At 39.1% G+C, this 23,253-nt stretch overlaps 1 protein-coding gene across 1 annotated transcript; it reads left to right on the top strand.

Moving 5' to 3' along the window:
* The first annotated feature begins 786 nt into the window (after positions 1-786).
* Positions 787-4,322, top strand: LOC143613645 (uncharacterized). The gene is made up of 5 exons (XM_077087300.1): positions 787-894; positions 2,271-2,464; positions 3,159-3,462; positions 3,757-3,843; positions 4,069-4,322. The coding sequence occupies exons 1-5, from the start codon at positions 802-804 to the stop codon at positions 4,102-4,104; spliced, it is 714 nt and encodes a 237-aa protein (XP_076943415.1). The 5' UTR covers positions 787-801; the 3' UTR covers positions 4,105-4,322.
* The last annotated feature ends 18,931 nt before the right edge of the window (positions 4,323-23,253 follow it).

Below are 23,253 nucleotides of genomic sequence, written 5' to 3'. Positions count from 1 at the left end.
TCCAAGTTTTAAAACCAGTTAGAAGCTACAAGTGTGGCTTAATGTAAGCCCTAAAACGTACTCTAAACTTGAGATCGTCTTCAAATTTTAATTTACCCGTCTTTAGAATCTTAAATTGCTCTTTAAATTTGAGGTCTTTTTAGATTTCAACTTATACGTCCTTGAGCAGTCTAAAATTGAGGTCTTTGAAATCATATTCAAAGGGCTGATCCTAAGAAGCTTGTCGGTGTTATTAGCGATTTATTAGTTAATAAATTAGCTATCTAGAATAAGATTAAAAACTATACGCATGTTGCCTATAACGTCATAAAGTGTAAATACCACCCTCTTTAGTAAATTTTAATTATTCACAAAGGGACAAACCTGATGCACGAGGCTCTCGCATAATATCCCACCCGTTAAATATCATGCCAACTTGGGCCTAATGTATGCATCTTTGTTTTTTTTCTCACGACTCAACCACGTGATATCCACGTCATCATAAACCACGTATAAACTTTAGGGGGTGCAAAAAACCATTACCTATTAGAATAGGGGTAACAAATGCACATGTTTTTAACCCAAAAGAAATGCAACATCATGCCAGTGTTGAATGCTCCTGTCCTTTTTCCCTTCAAAAATCCTCCAATCCATTAACACGCTCGCTCAATCGGAATCATAACTTTAATTAACCGATCATACGGTTAACATTGATTGATCTTCACGTTCCGTTTATTTTCTTTCAATGTAGCCATTCGATTGGAATCCACGTCTTCCGTTAATCGAGTTTATTATACCTACCTAGGGTTTGTTTTTATCATTATGCTTTGTCCTGAATTGAACACTCAGATACAGACATGGCTTCGTGATTACGCTAAGCTTCAATCCTTTGCCGTCATTCTTATTTACATTCAGGTAGTTTATCCTCATATTTATTATTATTCTCCTTTGAATTTATAATTAGTGTCTGTTAGTGCTCTGCATTGCGATTTCACTTATTTTTATTCGTTTAAATTAAGATTCAGGAATGTGTAGACTGCAGAACATTAGAACTTAGAATTGATGACCTAGAGTTTTGATGTGAGTTGTTGTTTTGTAATGATTTTGAATCCATAATTAGTATCTGTTACTGCTCTGCATTGTGTATTTGTTTAATTAAGATTCCGAAATGCATAGAACACTAGAAATTGAATTTATGACCTTGAGTTTTGATCTGTGTGATTTTTTATGTACTGATTTTGATTCCTTAGTTAGTATTTGTTAGTGCTGTACATTGTGATTTTAATGTGTTGTTTATTCATTTAGTTAATATTTCGAAATGCGTGGAAAACCAGAACAGAACTTGAATTTATGACCGAGAGTTTTGATGTGAGGGATTGTTTTGTAATGATTTTTGAATCCATAATTAGTATCCGTTAGTGCTCTGCATTGTGATTTCACTGTATTTTTTTTCTAATAGTTTTAGGCGTTTTATTAAGATTCTGGAATGTGTAGAACACTAGAACTTGAATTTGTGACCTAAAGTTTTTATCCTACTTTCGATAGAATTGCATTTTTGTGATGACATGGTCCAGGATAGGAGTTCGAGGAGATGTAGGATTAAGGTTAAGGACTTTTAGGGGAATGGTATAATTGTGTTTTTAGCTTTATCTTGGGGCTTAGATTTTCCTACAGTTTAGGTTACCACGTGTGTTATCATTTTATATGTTTACTTTACTCTTTTTCGTTTTCTTTGGTTATTGGTAGCTTCCTATTTTCTATATTTTTTAGTTTTGTTTGGCGTGGAGCTGGGGGTCTCTTTGGAAGCAGCCCTATGGATGGGATAGGGGGAAGGTTTGCCTACATCCTACCCTCCCCAAACCCGACCAATAGCTTCCCATGGGTGGGATATACCGGGTACGGTTGCTGTAGTTTTGATTTGGTGATTGCTCGTAATGATTTGAATTGTGCGTTTTTGTTCCTTCGCTATGTTTTTTATTTGTATACTTGTATTCCAAAATGTGTAGAACTTGAATTTATGACCTAGATACCTAGATTTTTTTATCTGAGTTGTTTTGTGATGATTTTGAATTGTATTGAAGTTTTGTATCCAGTTGATAGTTTTGTATTGATTTTGAATCCATAATTAGTATCTGTTTTTTTTCGTCTAATTAAGACTCCGGAATATGTAGAAGACCAGAACTTGAATTTATGAGTTATGACCTAGAGTTTTGATCTGAGTGTTAGTTTAGTAATGATTTTGAATTGTTATGTTTTGTATTAATTGATTGAAGTTGTATTGGTGTTTGAAGATTGCTTGTGCTTTAATCGGATCATTGGGGGCACTGTATAACGGAGTCTCGCTTATAAATGTCGGGATTGGGTTGTTCGCATTGGTTGCGATCGAGAGTAGCAGCCAGAGTTTGGGCAGGACTTATGCTGTTCTTTTGTTTTCCGCAATTTTACTCGACATATTGTGGTTTTGCCTCTTCTGTCATGAAATCTGGTTTGTTTTACTCTTAGCATTCATTACTCTGTTTAATTTCTAGGTTTTTTGTATGAAATAGTTAAGCCCTAGTTTGCAAATGGACATGCCGGTTGAATAAAGTGGATAATGAATTTTCTTCACATGAATAATTAATGACTTATGGTTGATTGGTGGATAAAACACATATAAAATGATATTATATATTTGTATATGCAAGCAATCTTGATTATTGAAGTAATTGGTGTGACTCAGTCATACATATGGAATAATGGAATGGTCTTCTAGTCTTAGTCGAGCATAATCTAAAAGAGATTCTTGTATTAGTCAATTGGTATAAACTTCAGCTTATTTCTATCTTTTCACATAGATTAACTACCTACAGTTCCTACTTAGCAAGCCATTGAATGTAATATGATATATTAGAGATATATGATATATTAGAGATATATGATATGATGGTGTTTAAAGTTTAAGACACACACTCGATTATATAAACAGGTGTTTTAGAGGGTTTGAAATTTGAAGTTTCTTCTTCATGATCCAAAAATATTTCTTTCAGTTTATATATATATATATATATATATATATTAGCTATATACCATGATGGTTTGCTTGAAGTGACAAAACAATATTTAGGGTGCTATATTGAAAATTTTCTGTTTTCTACATATCGAATAAATCTGAATATACAAATTTAAATAACTGCATGCAGGCACATTTCTTCAGAGATATATGGAGAATCTGCCATACTTTCAGTGAGACTGACTCTATTAATGCAAATTATTGGGTTCACGGTGAGATCGTCATCCTCATTATTATGGATTCAGATGTATAGATTGGGGCCATCACTTGTAGATAGTATGGTTATTCGAGATGCTGACTTGGATTTGAGGAACAGTTTTATGAGTCCCACCACTCCTCGTGTAGTTAAAACTGGTTCTATTGACTCCATCAACGATCCAGGATTTTTCTCCTCTCTTTTTTCAGATAACCAAGATGAAGGATCACTACCCTCGGTAGGTATTATTGGTTATTTCTAGAGGTGACAAGATTAACATGCCGGGCTGGTTGGGCAAAAGTTGAAATGTGTCACTTCCAACAGGTCGGGTTCGGCCAAGTTGGGTTGACCTGCAAACACTTTTATGCTCTTTACTATTATTATTATTTTAAGTAGAGGCATTAGTTATGATTACAAAATGAGAGTATTAAAATAATATCAGAATTTAATAAAAATAGGGTTCGAGATTGACACCTCTACTAATTTTCTTATTATGTTTCGGATTCATGCGAATTTCTTGTAATATATGTAGAGTCAATACCATCAGATTAATATGGACGGGTCTCTGGCTGATCCTTTGTTGAAGTCAACTGTAAGCAAATCTCTTCGGTCAACACATGTAAGTTCTGATTTCCATTCACACTTTTAGATCATACGAATATATCAACTATAGGTGACAAAATGTTGGTTCAGGTGGGTTGGATAACGGGTCGGGTCAAAATTGAATCCGGCCACTTCTGTCTGGGTTGGTTTTAATTTTTAAATACATGAGATGTTGAGTTTCAAATAATACTAATGCGTTTCAACACTATCTATGTTCTTGATTCAAAGGTTTTTTATGCAGGAAAGGAGCACAGTAAGCCGGCTCACGAGTCTTTGAAGTAGACTTCTTCATCATATATAATAATAAGAGTTAATAATACCTGTCCACATAATCATCATTTTCCATTTATTTTTTACCCAATTGAGCTTCATTCTTATATTTTAATGTTGTACGTGAATGACTCATGGCAACAATTATGTATAGTTGCGTATCAGATGCTATTAAAGGTTTTGCTTAACAGCTTGTACTTCATGCATGTGTGTCATGTACCTTTTATCCTGTATGCCCATGCTTCAGTTTTCTGCATTGCTTCTAGGGTTGTACGCGTCATGAGCTGGACCTTCGTAACTTTAATCGGTTTTGCTCCATAAGTGTTTCTCAAGTGGCTTCCCAGATTCATATCTCACATACTTCATGTAAGAGGATGAGGTCATGTGTTCTGTATTGGTGTTTAGAGTGTGGTTTTCGTTTTGATAAAAAGTATAGGTTGAATTGCTAACAATGGTTTTCGGGAAACGACAAAACAAGCCGGCTTGGTCTGGTCGGTCTCTAGATCGGCTGGTTTTACCGGTTTAATGATCCTGCTTTATGGTTAGGCACTTTCAGTTGATTTTTTAGATCATTAGTTTGTATTAACAGTTTTAAAATAATGTAGATTGTTCATTATTATGATACATATCCTTATTGCAAACAGAAAATAAAAAATAATTATAACGGTTAAAGGGCGGTTTTGAAGTTTTGGACCGGCCCGAACCTTGAATGAACCAGACTGATTAGATCTTAAACCAGCGAATTTGCTTTTGCTCGATCGATAAGAGTCCTGGGGTTCGTTGTTTAATCATGATGATGAGTACTACTTTCCAGTCGCCAATATCTCAAATAGATTGTCACTATATGCCTATAATCAACTTGAAATAATCTTATAGCTACACTTGTAGATGATGTGAGGTTAAAGTTTCAAGTTTGAAAATTCTCTCTTATTAGAAGTGTGTGTTTGGTATACGTTGCATTTTAAAATTTATATTTTGGTGTACATATGAAATTTTGATATTTTATGAGTTGTAACAAGTAACAACGTGTATGAATGATAATGATATACCATAAGTGGTGGCATGTTAGCAATTTTATAAATTAATATGTAGCATGGACCGACTATGCTCCCTTGATCTCTCCACCTGTATTTCGTGCTTTAACAATAGTGACTAATCTAATTTAATGATGGTACTTAAAGGTTCTTTTATATGTTTGAATATTCAAATATAAACCGACATCATGTGATTTTTTTGACACTTAATATATAGATCACTATTCTTTGAAATTTACACTAGGTCTTCATATGACTATAGCTGTTCTTTCAAAAGAATGTTGTGTTTTTCAAACTTTGTGCAAGATGAACAACCTCAAAGTTTTAAGTATATTTTTATGTTGTAAACATTTATCAAGTTATCTAAAGTTTAAAGTTTTCATTTTCAAACTAATTTTAATCTCAACTTTCGAATCATCTATTTCAATAATTACCATTCTCATATTGAAAACACAACTCGTCATATTTGTCGTAAGTCTTCTTTACCATAGCAAGAATTCGTTATAAGACACGGTACATGCTTCTCTCCTTGTACTTAGCATCTTTTGTTCTCATCACCACAAATACAATCACTCCACTGCATGATCCATTCATGGATGAATTATACATGTCTATCCTCTTCAAAGTCACGACTATTCTTACACCTATTCTTTTTTCTTATGAAGAGCCTCTTAAAATTATGATCCACCATAGCAGTTCTTCACAATGTTCACTTTTGCGGTAACCATCATATTATCATTTGATGACCCTATTAGAAAGAATATACTATTAGGGTTTATTATTATATTTTTACCATGATTAAAATACATTATATTGTTTTTTAATGAAAAGCCCGTGAAATATTATGCATATATTATAATCAACTATACATATGAATACAACATGGATAATTACAACGAAAACCTAATCAAATAATCTCTTACACATGATAGCAATATAACGATTAATCTGATCGAACCATATTTGTGTGAAATGAAATAAGGTAGGTTGATTTAGGGGTTACTGGGGTTAGGAAATGGTGTTTGATTACTTAAGAGTAGATGATTAATGTTTACCTAATGTATTCATTAGTGGATTGATTATTTTTTTCAACTTGAAGATTATGCTTAATTATCTTCCTAATATTCACCAACAAAATATTTACCATATTCAAAACTTTTATATACTTGGTTTATTTTATAAAATACTAGCTTTAAAGTTCGTGTGATACACACGATGTTTAAAAGAAATACAATTAAGCTATATAAATTTAATGGTTAAATTAAAAAAAAAAACTATATTTTAATTTATCAAATTAAATAGTTTTATAAGTTCAAATTATATTTTCTAAAGGAATATTCATACGAATACATGGTGTATTATCACACAATTTTTTCATAATCACGAAAAAACATGAATCTGGTGATTTTATAAGTTGTAAGTATATTTTTAATTGAATAGCGAATTTTAACAAAAGATAAGATATTTCATTATGCACGACATAAAAAAGAACATCATATGTAAAATTAGCATGAATAAAGCTTGCTTTTGTGTTACATTTTCGAAGAAAATAGATTCATCGAGGTTGAATAAATATGTGAGAATAAAATTGTTATTCATATAGAATTTTTTCTTTATCATCTTACACCTATAAATATCGTTTATTAAATTTTACCATATTCATCTCTTACACTCAAAAGTATATATATAAATTGATTTAATTAGAAAAAAGTAGATCTGATTTCATCAATATAAATAGTTTGATTATATTGATAAAAATACTTCCATATATTTCATCATAGTAATTTATGTAATTAGTTATTTGATTGAAGATTGGATTGAAATGTTTTGATTGCACTAACATAAATATGTTCTCATTAAAAATAGAAAAATAATTTAAACAGAATTTAGGCTAGGAATGAATCTTCAAGTGACATGTATCTCTAATTATTTTCTTTTATTAGAATAAGTAGATTTAAGCTTTTAACAGTTTTTTTTATATTAAACGATCAATTTCAACTTGAAGTTATAGTATCTTGAATATTCAACGGCGATTATATATTCATGCCACTTAATTCCTCATAAGAGTCACATAATCCACTTTAACCCTTTTTAGTTTTTACTTTATCTCACTTAAAAGAAATGGTTTAACCCAGCTTAACACTCCCTTAATTTAATTTGAAATCAATTCTTAAATTATTATGTATTAGTGTAGATGATTTAAAAGTTTGTTTATACTTTAACCCAGCTTGCCTTTGACGCCCTTTAACCCATGGAGGAATGATGCCCCACTTGTTAACCTTTGTCAAATCAACTTTAACTTCCTAGACGTTAAGGTATAACCTAGGACCCATTGACTTGAATTTCAAAATTTAATTTAACATGCTTGCCAAAACTACTTGACGTATGTAATAACCATTCATGCCTTTTAAAGAGGAGTATCGAGTTTAAACGTGGTAACAAGTAGCTTTAGAGCATATTTAGGATTGAGTTTGAAAATAATTTATTGGTTTTTTCAAAAAGTTATTTTAAAAAGCCAATATTTAGGACTTTTAGAAAACTGTTTTTTAACTATTTTAAAAAACTAAAATAAAAAAGATCTTTATAATGACCAAACATCTTTTGACTTATTAGTATTTTAAAAAAGCCAATAAGATGCTTTCAAACTCAATTCCAAACGTTCTATATGTTGGTGTAAAATATAGGGTAAAATCTTACATCAATCATCTTTCTTTTATTATTTTTAAACCTATATGACATGACTTTGTTTTATTATTGTTATTATAATTATAAGTGCATTCTTCAAATCTATAGACATGCGTATAACAATACACACATTTTACATATTACCCAAACTATCTTTTTTGACTAAGGGGTTGTTTGGTAATCTTGTGCTGAATTATTCTGATGTTTGACATATTAAGAGGTAACCTATGAATCTGTCTAATATGTTTCTAAAACTAACTCACTAAGAGACTCTACGAACCAGTAATAAGTGTCTTTTTAGTGAATCAAACACATCTAAATCTGACCGATTCAAAGGTGCCCACTTAATGAAATCTTTACGATGTTACCAAACAACACTAACAATTTATTTATTTTTTCACTATATTACCTCTTATTTATCAAACCCGACTATAGTTACTGGTTTGGTTCAAAAATTATTTATCAAACCCGACTATAAACATCCATAGACTATTTAGTAACGTGTTGTATAGGCAACCATATGTCTGCATGTAGCCCACATATATTGAATATCATGTTCTCTTGATTGAATATGACCCATGAACTCAACTCAACACATCAAGGTCACTATTTGAGTTATTGGAGATACATACGAAATCTCTCTTTTTTTTAATGAATTTTAATAAAGCTCAACCGACTTTCTTGTACAAACAACCTATAAAAGCACAATAATATAGTTAGAGTTAAAACTATCTTAAGTTAAAAAAAAAAAAAAAAACAAAATATGAGTAGGGTGTTTAAACAATTTTTGGCTTGCTTGAATTCAGAACGTTTGTAAACAAGTCGAGTGGGAACAAAGGTAAATTATAACCCACTTTTATTATATAGAAAATATAAATTTTAAATTATTTAGTTAATAAACATTGTGTCATGTGTATGTTTAAAATATTATATATGTCTAAGATTTTCTTCTTGTTATTCTCATAGATGGACTATGCGAAAATAATCGTCTCTAGTTTTTGTTGATAAGACATGTCCTGTTTGTAATAAGGCTTGTTTGGAATTCTTTGAGGAGTACGTTGTCCATTGTAGACAACTTTCATGTTTCAAGTACTGACATGATTCAGCTAGAGATGTGATTTTTGACATATTCAGACGCACTGGGATTTCTGTTAAGAAATAAGCACTTGCGAATTTCTTAACTGACCTGTTGGATGGACGGTCATATCTTAGACCGGTTGATATTTTGGTCTTTGGATGGATAGTGTGACATCTGACCCGATCCGACCCGACCCAGGTACCCGTTTCTCTGATCCGATCTCTTTCTTTTATGATTTAATATTTATTTATACTTATATTTTACTTTTAATAATAATAATATATTTTCCTTCCCGCCTCTTTCTCTCTCTTCCTTTCCGCCGTCCCGTCCCTCTTCTTCTTTCTTTCCGCCTTCCTTTTCTCTTGTCGCCGTCCCGCCCTCCTGTTTAACCCCTCTGCTGTGACATCTGCCCCGCTCCGACCCGACCCAGGTACCCGTTTCTCTGACCCGATCTCTCTTTTATTATTTAATATTTATACTTATATTTTACTTTTAATAATAATATATATTTTCCTTCCCGCCTCTTTCTCTCTCTTTCTTTCCGCCGTCCCGTCCCTCTTCCTTCTCTCTTTCCGCCTCCTTTTCCCTCTTGTCGCCGTCCCACCCTTACGCCTTGTTTCCCTCCTCTTTGCTTGTCCTTTGGTTCTTCCCGCCTAAGGATGTCTGCAGCTCCACGCGCCAGACTCCTTACATGGAAGCCTGCGTGAAGACATCTTGTTCCTGCGATGCGTGAAGAGAACTCTTCTCGCAGCGCGCTAAGAATGCATGTTCTTCCCGCAATGCGCTAAGAATGTATGTTCTTCCCGCGATGCGCTTAGAATTCTTGTTCTTCACACAGCACGCTAAGGATTTGTGATTCTTCCCGCAGTGCGCTAAGGATTGTTGTGCCAGCCTTCGCGCTCGCGCACTCAGCCTTCCCGCGCTTAACCCTTGTATCTTCTGTTTATTCCAGCCTGTATGCTGTGTTGTCTTATCTTTTGAGCTGTTGACCTAATCTGCTTTATGTCTGAATAGTTACTTTCGGCGCAGCAGGCGTACCAACCCCCATTGGTTGGTAGAAAAAGTGACTGACATTATCTTTTGAGATCTGCTTTTGCCATGCTTGACCAGTACCTTTATCTGATCCGCCCATGCCTGTTACTGTTCCCTGTCAGCTTTTATCTTGCCCCCTGCAGCTGCCATATCTTTTGATATCTTTTGCTTTTGGAATCTTTTACTTTTTGAGATCTTTTCCCCTTTTTCTAGGGATTGTGTTCCCTAGGGTTTCTCTATAAATAATAACATTATTTTTCCTAACACTACACACACAAAACACTTAATCTCTCCTGTTCTCTTGCTCCTTGCTCTCTCTGCCGTCTTCCTCTCTGCCTCCGTCTTCCTCCTTGTTCTTCCTGCTTTTCCGGTAATATATATTATAATTTACTTATTAATTATGCTAACTTATAATCAAGACTTAAAACCAATCGTTAAAACAATAATCTTTAATTATAGGTTAACTTTGCTTGTTTAAGAGTTGATTCTTGCTTATCTATCACCGCATCGTTTATCATGTGAGTAATCTCGTACCTAATCCCTTTTTGCTTTTAAATGTTTTGGGATGTTCATGTGTTTGTACAAAACTTGAGTCTTAAAACTGTTTATGAACTTTAGTCGCGCAGTATCCCATGTGTTGAGGACGTTTACTTGGCTGTTTATTTGTATGTGTGTATCATTAACCGCTTTGTTCGGCCTATTCCGCAGTTCCGTTGGTACCATTAGTTGAACACGGGAGACCTATCGTTTACGGTTTTCTTTGTTTACACTTGCACAGATGTTTTCTCGTTTTTATGCTCAATTGGGAGCATGGATTGAACTATGATCTATGAACTATCTTAGGCTTGATCACAATCTGATTACACCCTTGTTAAACTCTAGACATACACGTGTTGCGCGCAGATTTACTGTGATTATCTATGATTATCTATTAAACTTGATTTCTCACCAACACGCAAGTGTTTGACGTTTATTTTAACACATGTTCAGGTTTGCAGTAGCTGTTTTGGAGCTTGTGGACACGTAGGACGTTTTTACTTTTGGACCTAGAATTAAAATGTATCAAGACAAGTTAATGTTGTTTGAATGTTATAATTTATAATATATTGATTTATGTTTGATTTATGTTCTTTATTTTCCCCGCTGCGCGTGCGCGATAAAATGTGTATTAATAAATATTGACACCAATAGTGTCGCGAGTAATGAAGCAATATGTGGCGCCCCGATGTATAATCCGCCTTTGGTCGGGGTGTTACAGATTGGTATCAGAGCTCGTTGACTTTAGGATAGGTGGTTAGACGTAACGGCCTAGAATACCTAAGAGTCCCTTCTCGCGCATGAGAGAAATCTCATGTTTGCGCGCTTATTGTTAATTACTCGTTATTTATGAATATGCTCGCACTTGCGCAGTATATGATTTTATGTTCTATTTCGCGATATTTCGATTTTTGTTGAATTTCGATTTTTATTGATTTTACTTACATATTCGTTTGTTGGGATTGAAAATCCGAAAAGTCATGGTGATACATGAATAGTTGATTTTCAATTTCCATTTACGATTATGTTCTAAGGTTGGAGACTTGAAAAGTCATGGTGATACATGGATTGTCAACCTCCAATACTCATTTTCTTGTATATTTTATATTGAAGATTGGAAAGTCATGGTGATACATGAATCGTCAATCTCCAATACTCGTTTGCCCGTATATTTTAAATTGGGAATTCGGAAAGTCATGGTGATACATGAATTGTCGATTCTTGATTCGAATTTGTTACCTTTATTAAGTCTGCATTTAAAGTCATTTATTTTACTTTAACTTTTGATAGTATCTAACTCCGTGAAACCAAGCTTTATAAAGTTAAACTTTGCGATAAAAACTAAGATATTAACTAAAATTAAAACTTTTATAGAATGCCTCCGCTATCTCGCCGATTTCAGAGAAGAGAAGCCTCGCGCATGCGTAGACAGCAACGTTCCCAGGAAATGGCCGCCGCAATAGCCCAAGCTTTGAGCCAAAACAATGCTAATACCTCCAGTTATAACATTAAGTCCTTTAATGCGGGTAACCCTCCGAAGTTCACAGGTCTTGAAGGAGCCACCGTGATGCTCCAATGGCTTGAGAAGATTGAAAACGCTTTCCTCCATACCCAATGCCCCTCGGAAAGACGAACCCTATATGCTTCCAGTGTCCTGGAATCCAGAGCGCTTACATGGTGGAATGGAGTAGCCCATGCGCGTGGCGCAGAAGCTGCTTCCAGCATACTCTGGGAGGAATTTAAGGATCTCTTGACGCGAGAATTCTGCCCTCCCAACGAAGTAAAGCGCCTGGAGGAAGAATTTTGGAACCTGAAGCAATACAGTGGAGAAGCGCGCGAGTACGCGACGCGCTTCCACGAGCTAAGCTTACTGGTCCCTCACCTTGTTACCCCTTCCCGCCGAGCCATCGAGAAATTCCTTGGGGGTCTCCCCATGGAAATTCAAGATTCTGTATGGGCCAGAAACCCAGTTACCCTCTCTGACGCCATCGAATTGGCCGCTGTGCTCAGCGACAACCATGTCAGAGCAGGAACCCTGTTCCTGCGGGGAACTGAGAAGACCAAACCCACCAAGACTGTCCCTGAACCAACAGAAACCAAACCAGAACCCTCAAACCATAACCAGAAACGTAGGCGCAGACAAGCCTATGCGCTTACCAACCCGCCCATTGTCCAGCAACCAATTTATCAACCTCCAGTTAACACGCCTAACCCACTGTCAGCCTACCCAACTCCTGTAGTCCACAACTATGCCTTAACCAATCCAGCACTTCCTGCCCCGCCAACTAAGAAACCTTACACAGGAAACCAACCCTTTTGCCCAACTTGTAGACTTCATCACCCACCTCAAGTCCCGTGTCGACAATGTAACCGATGTGGCCGCGTAGGTCACTCCGTTGAGTACTGTAGAACCCCTCCCTCCAATCCGATTGCGCCAACACCACCAGCTTACCCGCAGAACCCACAGCCAACTTACCAAAACCCACGACCCAGATCGTGCTTTAACTGCGGTGATCCAAGTCATTTCCGGAACGCGTGCCCAAGGCTACAAGTTCAGATTACTCAAGCGAATCCGGTGAACCAAATTTCGAACCAAGTGACGCGTGGACGAGCTTTTAACATAACCGCGCACCAAGCGCAAGCGAATAACGAGGTAGTTAATGGTACATTTTTGCTTAACGGATTTTATGCATCTATGCTTTTTGATACTGGCGCCGATAGAAGTTTTATCTCTCGCGCCTTTGAGCGGAAGCTTGCGCGACCGCGCGATAACTTAAAAGAAGATTTTTCAGTTGAATTGGCTAATGGCGAAACTGTTTTAATAAACTCGGTAATTAAAGATTGTACGCTTAACCTTAACGAAAACGATTTTCTGATTGACCTCATCCCCATGCCTCTTGGAAGCTTTGATGTTATCATTGGTATGGACTGGCTCTCGAAGAATCGCGCCGAAGTTATTTGCGCCAAGAAATTGATTCGCATACCTCGAGAAAATGGTGATCTTCATATCTACGGCGAAAAACCCTCCAGTGGTCTTAAACTTATGTCTTGCGCCGAAGCCCAAAGACTCATGCGGAAGAAGTGTATTGCGTTTCTAGCCCATGTGGTTAAACCCGATGAAGGAAAGAAGCTTCGCGATATCCCTGTTGTGCGTGATTTTTCTGAAGTTTTTCCTGATGATCTTCCTGGTATCCCTCCCGCTCGTGAAGTCGAGTTTCGTGTTGATCTTGTCCCTGGTGCTTCCCCCGTTGCTAAATCTCCTTACCGTCTTGCGCCCGCTGAGATGCAAGAATTGGCAAGTCAACTTCAAGAGTTGACTGCTAAAGGATTCATTCGCCCTAGCTCTTCGCCCTGGGGTGCTCCGGTGTTGTTCGTTAAAAAGAAAGATGGATCGTTCCGCATGTGTATTGATTACCGCGAGTTGAACAAACTCACCATTAAAAACCGGTATCCCTTACCGCGTATTGACGACCTTTTTGATCAACTCCAAGGTGCCTCTTGTTTCTCGAAGATCGATCTCCGTTCTGGTTATCATCAGTTGCGTATCCGCGATGAAGATGTTCCGAAGACTGCTTTTCGAACTCGTTATGGCCATTTTGAATTCTTGGTCATGTCCTTCGGTCTAACCAACGCACCCGCCGTTTTCATGGATCTTATGAATCGGGTGTGTAGGCCTTTCTTGGATAAATTCGTGATCGTGTTTATCGATGATGTTCTGGTGTATTCTAAGACCAAGGCCGAGCATGAGCAACATCTCCGGTTGGTGTTGCAGAAGCTTCAAACCGAGCAACTCTATGCTAAGCTTTCCAAGTGTGAATTTTGGTCTGATGAAGTACAGTTTCTTGGTCATGTTGTAAACAAGATGGGTATTCATGTCGACCCATCCAAGATTGAAGCAATCAAGAACTGGATTACGCCATCCTCTCCTTCTGAGATCCGTTCCTTTCTGGGCTTAGCTGGTTATTACCGGCGTTTCATTTCGAACTTCTCAAAGATCGCTTTGCCTTTAACAGCTCTTACGCACAAAGGTAAACCATATATTTGGGGCTCGAAGCAAGAAGAAGCCTTTCTGACGCTCAAGCGTTTGTTGTGTGAAGCTCCTGTTCTTGCGCTACCTGAGGGTAATGATGATTTTGTCGTGTATTGCGATGCATCCAACCAAGGTCTCGGTTGTGTTCTTATGCAACGAGGCAAGGTTATCGCTTACGCATCAAGGCAACTCAAGGTTCATGAAAAGAATTATACAACTCACGACCTCGAGCTTGGTGCAGTTGTTTTTGCCTTGAAGATCTGGAGACACTACCTTTATGGTACTAAGTGTATCCTCTACACTGACCATAAAAGCCTTCAGCATATCTTTGATCAAAAGGAACTTAACATGAGGCAACGCCGATGGAACGAACTCATCAGCGATTACGATTGTGAGATCCGGTATCATCCTGGTAAGGCTAATGTGGTAGCCGATGCGCTCAGCCGAAAACCCTGCCAACTTAACTGTATCTTGCCGCGCACCCAGCTTCACTTCGCGCCGATTCAAAGCAACCTTGAATCGCGTATTCGTGACGCGCAGCGCGCATCCATCAGTAATGATAACCTTCGCGCCGAGTTAGCGTGTGGCGCGGAAGCACTCTTTGCCCCTAATCTGAGTGGAATTCTCTGCTATCTCAATCGCATCTGGATTCCCTTTGATGAGAATCTTCGCGCTGATATCCTGAGTGAAGCGCACAAATCTCGGTATTCCGTTCATCCTGGCGCTGATAAGATGTACAAGGATTTGCGCATTACTTATTGGTGGCCCGGTATGAAAAAGGATATTGCTGTGTTCGTAGCTAAGTGCCTGACTTGTTCTAAAGTTAAAGCTGAACACCAACGCCCATCTGGTTTGCTCGAACAACCAGAAATTCCTACGTGGAAATGGGAAGGTATAGCGATGGACTTTATTACCAAGTTACCTATGACAGCAAGCAAACATGATAGCATTTGGGTAATAGTGGATCGATTGACTAAGTCTGCTCACTTCCTGCCCATTCGTGAAAACTACCGTGTTGAGCATCTCGCGCAGCTTTATGTCAAGGAAATCGTCTGCCGCCATGGTACTCCTTTGAGCATCATATCCGATCGCGATGGCCGTTTTATATCTCGCTTTTGGAAATCTCTCCAATCTGCGCTAGGAACTCGCTTGGACATGAGTACGGCATATCATCCTCAGACTGACGGTCAGTCTGAGCGAACCATTCAAACTCTTGAGGATATGCTCCGATCTTGTGTTCTTGATTTTGGAGGTAATTGGGATTCACACCTACCTTTGATCGAGTTCTCTTATAATAACAGCTATCATTCCAGTATCGGTATGGCCCCATTTGAAGCACTTTACGGTCGTAAATGCCGCTCCCCGATTTGTTGGAGCGAAGTGGGTGAAACTCAAATCACAGGACCCGAACTTGTTCAAGAGACAACCGATAAAATCGCCAAGATCCGTGATCATTTGCTGACTGCCAGAAGCCGACAGAAGAGTTACGCAGATCGTAGACGAAAGCCTCTCGAATTTCAAGTTGGTGATCTTGTTCTCCTCAAAGTGTCGCCTTGGAAAGGTGTTGTCCGCTTTGGGAAGAAGGGTAAGCTTGCTCCTCGTTATGTTGGTCCATTCAAGATTCTCGCGCGTGTGGGAAAAGTTGCCTACAGACTCGACCTGCCGCTCGCGCTCAGTAATGTGCATCCAACGTTCCATGTTTCCAATCTCAAGAAGTGTTTAGCTGACGAGAACCTTCACATTCCACTTGATGAAGTTCAAGTTGATGAATCCATGCATTTCATTGAGAAGCCTGTTGAGATTATGGATCGCGAGGTTAAGCAAACCAAGCGCAGTCGTATCCCTATCGTGAAAGTTCGTTGGGAGTCCAAGCGCGGAGCCGAGTTTACATGGGAAAGGGAAGATCAAATGAAGATCAAGTACCCGCACCTGTTCTCTGCGCAACCTACTTCGAGATAAATTTCGGGACGAAATTTCTTAAAGTAGGGGAGACTGTGACATCTGCCCCGCTCCGACCCGACCCAGGTACCCGTTTCTCTGACCCGATCTCTCTTTTATTATTTAATATTTATACTTATATTTTACTTTTAATAATAATATATATTTTCCTTCCCGCCTCTTTCTCTCTCTTTCTTTCCGCCGTCCCGTCCCTCTTCCTTCTCTCTTTCCGCCTCCTTTTCCCTCTTGTCGCCGTCCCACCCTTACGCCTTGTTTCCCTCCTCTTTGCTTGTCCTTTGGTTCTTCCCGCCTAAGGATGTCTGCAGCTCCACGCGCCAGACTCCTTACATGGAAGCCTGCGTGAAGACATCTTGTTCCTGCGATGCGTGAAGAGAACTCTTCTCGCAGCGCGCTAAGAATGCATGTTCTTCCCGCAATGCGCTAAGAATGTATGTTCTTCCCGCGATGCGCTTAGAATTCTTGTTCTTCACACAGCACGCTAAGGATTTGTGATTCTTCCCGCAGTGCGCTAAGGATTGTTGTGCCAGCCTTCGCGCTCGCGCACTCAGCCTTCCCGCGCTTAACCCTTGTATCTTCTGTTTATTCCAGCCTGTATGCTGTGTTGTCTTATCTTTTGAGCTGTTGACCTAATCTGCTTTATGTCTGAATAGTTACTTTCGGCGCAGCAGGCGTACCAACCCCCATTGGTTGGTAGAAAAAGTGACTGACATTATCTTTTGAGATCTGCTTTTGCCATGCTTGACCAGTACCTTTATCTGATCCGCCCATGCCTGTTACTGTTCCCTGTCAGCTTTTATCTTGCCCCCTGCAGCTGCCATATCTTTTGATATCTTTTGCTTTTGGAATCTTTTACTTTTTGAGATCTTTTCCCCTTTTTCTAGGGATTGTGTTCCCTAGGGTTTCTCTATAAATAATAACATTATTTTTCCTAACACTACACACACAAAACACTTAATCTCTCCTGTTCTCTTGCTCCTTGCTCTCTCTGCCGTCTTCCTCTCTGCCTCCGTCTTCCTCCTTGTTCTTCCTGCTTTTCCGGTAATATATATTATAATTTACTTATTAATTATGCTAACTTATAATCAAGACTTAAAACCAATCGTTAAAACAATAATCTTTAATTATAGGTTAACTTTGCTTGTTTAAGAGTTGATTCTTGCTTATCTATCACCGCATCGTTTATCATGTGAGTAATCTCGTACCTAATCCCTTTTTGCTTTTAAATGTTTTGGGATGTTCATGTGTTTGTACAAAACTTGAGTCTTAAAACTGTTTATGAACTTTAGTCGCGCAGTATCCCATGTGTTGAGGACGTTTACTTGGCTGTTTATTTGTATGTGTGTATCATTAACCGCTTTGTTCGGCCTATTCCGCAGTTCCGTTGGTACCATTAGTTGAACACGGGAGACCTATCGTTTACGGTTTTCTTTGTTTACACTTGCACAGATGTTTTCTCGTTTTTATGCTCAATTGGGAGCATGGATTGAACTATGATCTATGAACTATCTTAGGCTTGATCACAATCTGATTACACCCTTGTTAAACTCTAGACATACACGTGTTGCGCGCAGATTTACTGTGATTATCTATGATTATCTATTAAACTTGATTTCTCACCAACACGCAAGTGTTTGACGTTTATTTTAACACATGTTCAGGTTTGCAGTAGCTGTTTTGGAGCTTGTGGACACGTAGGACGTTTTTACTTTTGGACCTAGAATTAAAATGTATCAAGACAAGTTAATGTTGTTTGAATGTTATAATTTATAATATATTGATTTATGTTTGATTTATGTTCTTTATTTTCCCCGCTGCGCGTGCGCGATAAAATGTGTATTAATAAATATTGACACCAATAGTGTCGCGAGTAATGAAGCAATATGTGGCGCCCCGATGTATAATCCGCCTTTGGTCGGGGTGTTACATCTGCCTTGTCTCCCTCTTTTTCTCCTAACTCTCCTTGTCCTTTGTTTCTTCCCGCCTAAGGTTGTCTGCGCAGCTCCACGCGCCAGACTCCTTACAAGGAAGCCTGCGTGATGACCAGCTGTTCCAGCGATACGCGAGACGAACTCTTCTCGCAGCGCGCTAAGAATTGTAATTCTTCTCGCAGCGCGCTAAGAACGGTAGTTCTTCCCGCGACGCGCTAAGGATTTGTAGTTCTTCTCGCAGCGCGCTAAGAATCGTAGTTCATCCCTCGACGCGCGAAGAATTATAGTTCTTCCCGCGGCGCGCTTGGAATTGTAGTTCCTCCCGCGGCGCGCTAAGAAATGTGATTCTTCCCGCGGCGCGCCTTAGTCTTCTCGCGCGCAGTTTTCTCGCGCTAGACTTATCTTTTCTTCTGTTTTGTCCAGCCTGTTTGCTTTTGTGTTGTCTTACCTTCTGTGCTGTTGACCTAACCTGCCTTATGTCTGAAAAGTTACTTTCGGCGCAGCATGCGCACCAACCCCATTGGTTGACAGAAAAAGTGACTGACATTATCTTTTGAGATCTGCTTTTTCCATGCTTGACCAGTACCTTTATCTGAACCGCCCATGCTTTTACTGTTACCTGTCAGCTTTTCCCTTGTCCCCTGCTGCTGCCATATCTTTCCATATCTTTTGCTTTTGTTTTCTTATGCTTTTTGATATCTTTTGCTTTTGGAATCTTTTACTTTTTGGAGATCTTTTCCCCTTTTCTAGGGATTGTGTTCCCTAGGGTTTCCCTATAAATAATAATGTTATTTTCTTAACACATCACACACAAACACTTATTTTAACCCCCTCTTGATCTCTCTGCCGCCTCCCTCTCTGCCTCCGTCTTCCTCCCTGTTCTGCCCTGTTTTCCGGTAATATATCTATTATATATAATAATTTGTTTAAGTTACTTATTATTTATGCTAACTTATAATCAAGACTTAAATCAAATCATTAAAACAATAATCTTTAATTATAGGTTAACTTTGTTTGTTTGGTTCTTGCTTTACCTATCTTCACATCGTTTATCAAGTGAGTAATCTCGTACCTAATCCCTTTTTATTTTTAACGTTTTGGGATGTTCATGTGTTCATACAAACTTAGAGTCTTAAACTTGTTTATGAACTTTAGTCGCGCAGTATCCCATGTGTTGAGGACGTAGACTTGGCTGTTTATTTGTATGTGTGGATCATTAACCGTCTTGTCGGTCTATTCCGCAGTTTTCATGGTACCATTAGATGAACACGGGAGAACAATCGTTTATGATTTCTCTTTTGTTTACACATGCACAGTTTGTCTTGTTTGTGAGCTCAATTGTGAGCACTGGCAGTCTATGAATCTTAGAGTTGGTCCCGATCAGATTACACCCCTGTTGAAAACCAGACATACACATGTTGCGCGCAGATTTATTGTTATCTATGTATTAACTATTAAACTTGATTTCTCACCAACACGCAAGTGTTTGACGTTTATTTTAACACATGTTCAGGTTTGCAGTAGCTGTTTTGGATCTCGAGATAACCTAGGAAGTTTTCTTTATTTTGGACCTAGATTAAAATGTATCAAGACAAGTTATTGCTGTTCGAATATTATGATTTATAATATATTGATTTATGTTGCTTTATGTTATCTTGTGTTTACGCTGCGCGTGCGCGAATGAATGTATTTATTAAATATTGACACCCAATAGTGTCACGAGTAATGAAACAATATGTGGCGCCCCGATGTATAATCCGCCTTTGGTCGGGGTGTTACAGATTGGTATCAGAGCTCGTTGACTTTAGGATAGGTGGTTAGACGTAACGGCCTAGAATACCTAAGAGTCCCCTCTCGCGCATGAGAGAAATCTCATGTTTGCGCGCTTATTGTTAATTACTCGTTATTTATGAATATGCTCGCGCCTACGCAGTATATGATTTTATGTTTTATTTCGCGATATTTCGATTTTTGTTGAATTTCGATTTTTATTGATTTTTCTTACATATTCGTTTGTTGGGATTTGAAAACCTGAAAAGTCATGGTGATACATGAATAGTTGATTTTCAATTTCCATTTACGATTATGTTCTGAGGTTGGAGACTTGAAAAGTCATGGTGATACATGAATTGTCAACCTCCAATACTCATTTTCTTGTATATTTTATATATTGAGGATTGAAAAGTCATGGTGATACATGAATCGTCAATCTCCAATACCCGTTTGCTCGTACATTTTATATTAAGGATTGAAAGGTCATGGTGATACATGAATTGTCGATTCTCGATTCGGATTTGTTACCTTTATTAAGTCTGCATTTAAAGTCATTTCTTTTACTTTAACTTTTGATAGTATCTAACTCTGCGAAACCAAGCTTTATAAAGTTATACTTTGCGATAAAACCAAGATATTAACTAAAAATTAAAACTTTTATAGAATGTCTCCGTTATCTCGCCGTCATCAGAGGAGAGAAGCCTCGCGCAGACGATCGCAGCAACGTTCCCAGGAGATGGCCGCCGCAATAGCCCAAGCCTTAAACCAAAACAATGCTAATACCTCCAGTTACAACATTAAATCCTTCAATGCGGGTAACCCTCCAAAGTTCACAGGTCTTGAAGGAGCCACCGTGATGCTCCAGTGGCTTGAGAAAATTGAAAACACTTTCCTCCACACCCAATGCCCCTCAGACAGACGAACCCTATATGCTTCCAGTGTCCTGGAATCCAGAGCGCTTGCATGGTGGAATGGAGTAGCTCATGCGCGTGGCGCAGAGGCTGCTACCAGCATGCTCTGGGAGGAATTTAAGGATCTCTTGACGCGAGAATTCTGCCCTCCCAACGAAGTAAAGCGCCTGGAGGAAGAATTTTGGAACCTAAAGCAATACAGTGGAGAAGCGCGCGAGTACGCGACGCGTTTCCACGAGCTAAGCTTACTAGTCCCTCACCTTGTTACCCCTTCCCGCCGAGCAATCGAGAAATTCCTTGGGGGTCTCCCCATGGAAATTCAAGATTCTGTATGGGCCAGAAACCCAGCAACCCTCTCTGACGCCATCGAGTTGGCCGCTGTGCTCAGCGACAACCATGTCAGAGCAGGAACCTTGTTCCTGCGGGGAGCTGAGAAGACCAAACCCACCAAAACTGCCCCTGAACCAACAGAAACCAAACCAGAACCCTCAAACCGTAACAACCTCAAGCGCAGGCGCAAAGCCTATGCGCTTACCAACCCGCCCATTGTCCAGCAACCCGCCTACCAACCTCTAGTATACGCCCCTCAACCACTGTCCGCCTACCCAACACCTCCTGTAGTCCATAACTATGCCTTAACCAATCCGGCACTCCCTGCCCCGCCAACTAAGAAACCTTACACAGGAAACCACCCCTTTTGCCCAACCTGTAGACTCCACCACCCACCTCAAGTCCCATGTCGACAATGTAACCGATGTGGCCGCGCTGGCCACCTTGCAGAAAACTGTAGAGTCCTTCCCGCCAATCCAATTGCGCCAACACCACCAGTCTACCCGCAGAACCCACAACCAACCTACCAAAACCCACGACCCAGATCGTGCTTTAACTGCGGTGATCCCAGTCATTTCCGGAACGCGTGCCCGAGACTACAAGTTCAGATTACGCAAGCGAATCCGGTGAACCAGATTTCAAACCAAGTGACGCGTGGACGAGCTTTTAATATAACCGCGCACCAAGCGCAAGCGAATAATGACGTAGTTAATGGTACATTTTTGATTAACGGAAATTATGCTTCTATACTTTTTGATATTGGCGCCGATCGAAGTTTTATCTCTCGCGCGTTTGAGCAGATGCTTGCGCGACCGCGCAGCGATTTAAAAGAAAATTTTTCAGTTGAATTGGCTAATGGCGAAACTGTTTTAATTAACTCAGTGATTAAAGATTGCACGCTTAACCTTAACGAAAACGATTTTCTGATCGACCTCATCCCCATGCCTCTTGGAAGTTTTGATGTTATCATTGGTATGGACTGGCTTACGCATAATCGCGCCGAAGTTATTTGCGCCAAGAAGATGATTCGCATACCTCGAGAAAATGGTGATCTTCACATCTACGGCGAAAAACCCTCCAGTGGTCTTAAGCTTATGACTTGCGCCGAAGCCCAAAGACTCATGCGGAAGAAGTGTGTTGCATTTTTAGCCCATGTGGTTAAACCCGATGAAGGAAAGAAGCTTCGCGATATCCCTGTTGTGCGTGATTTCCCTGAAGTTTTCCCTGATGATCTTCCTGGTATCCCTCCCGCTCGTGAAGTCGAGTTCCGTATTGATCTTGTCCCTGGTGCTTCCCCCGTAGCTAAATCTCCTTACCGTCTTGCGCCCGCTGAGATGCAAGAATTGGCAAGTCAACTTCAAGAGTTGACCGCTAAAGGATTCATCCGCCCTAGCTCTTCGCCCTGGGGTGCTCCGGTGTTGTTCGTTAAAAAGAAAGATGGTACGTTTCGCATGTGTATCGATTACCGCGAGTTGAACAAACTCACCATTAAGAACCGGTATCCCTTACCGCGTATTGACGACCTCTTTGATCAACTCCAAGGTGCCTCTTGTTTTTCCAAGATTGATCTCCGCTCTGGCTATCACCAGTTGCGCATCCGCGATGAAGATGTTCCGAAGACTGCTTTTCGAACTCGTTATGGCCATTTTGAATTCTTGGTCATGTCCTTCGGTTTAACCAACGCACCCGCCGTTTTCATGGATCTAATGAATCGGGTGTGTAGGCCTTTCTTGGATAAATTCGTAATTGTGTTTATCGATGATGTTCTGATTTATTCTAAGACCAAGGCCGAGCATGAGCAACATCTTCGGTTGGTGTTGCAAAAGCTTCGAACCGAGCAGCTCTTTGCCAAGCTCTCC

This window comes from Bidens hawaiensis, unplaced genomic scaffold (assembly GCF_021521415.1).
Source record: "Bidens hawaiensis isolate Kalapana, Puna unplaced genomic scaffold, B.hawaiensis_p1.1 tig00037990_1, whole genome shotgun sequence".
NCBI lineage: Eukaryota > Viridiplantae > Streptophyta > Magnoliopsida > Asterales > Asteraceae > Bidens > Bidens hawaiensis.
Note: the sequence above shows the minus strand (reverse complement) of the source record. Positions and strands in the feature narration are given on the sequence as shown.

Bases quoted from the DNA above. Each gene is read 5' to 3' on its own strand.
- LOC143613645 (XM_077087300.1), top strand. From the start codon at position 802: ATGCTTTGTCCTGAATTGAACACTCAGATACAGACATGGCTTCGTGAT. The intron at 3,463-3,756 runs GTAGGTATTATT...TAATATATGTAG, and splicing joins ATGAAGGATCACTACCCTCG to AGTCAATACCATCAGATTAA. The intron at 3,844-4,068 runs GTAAGTTCTGAT...TTTTTTATGCAG, and splicing joins AATCTCTTCGGTCAACACAT to GAAAGGAGCACAGTAAGCCG.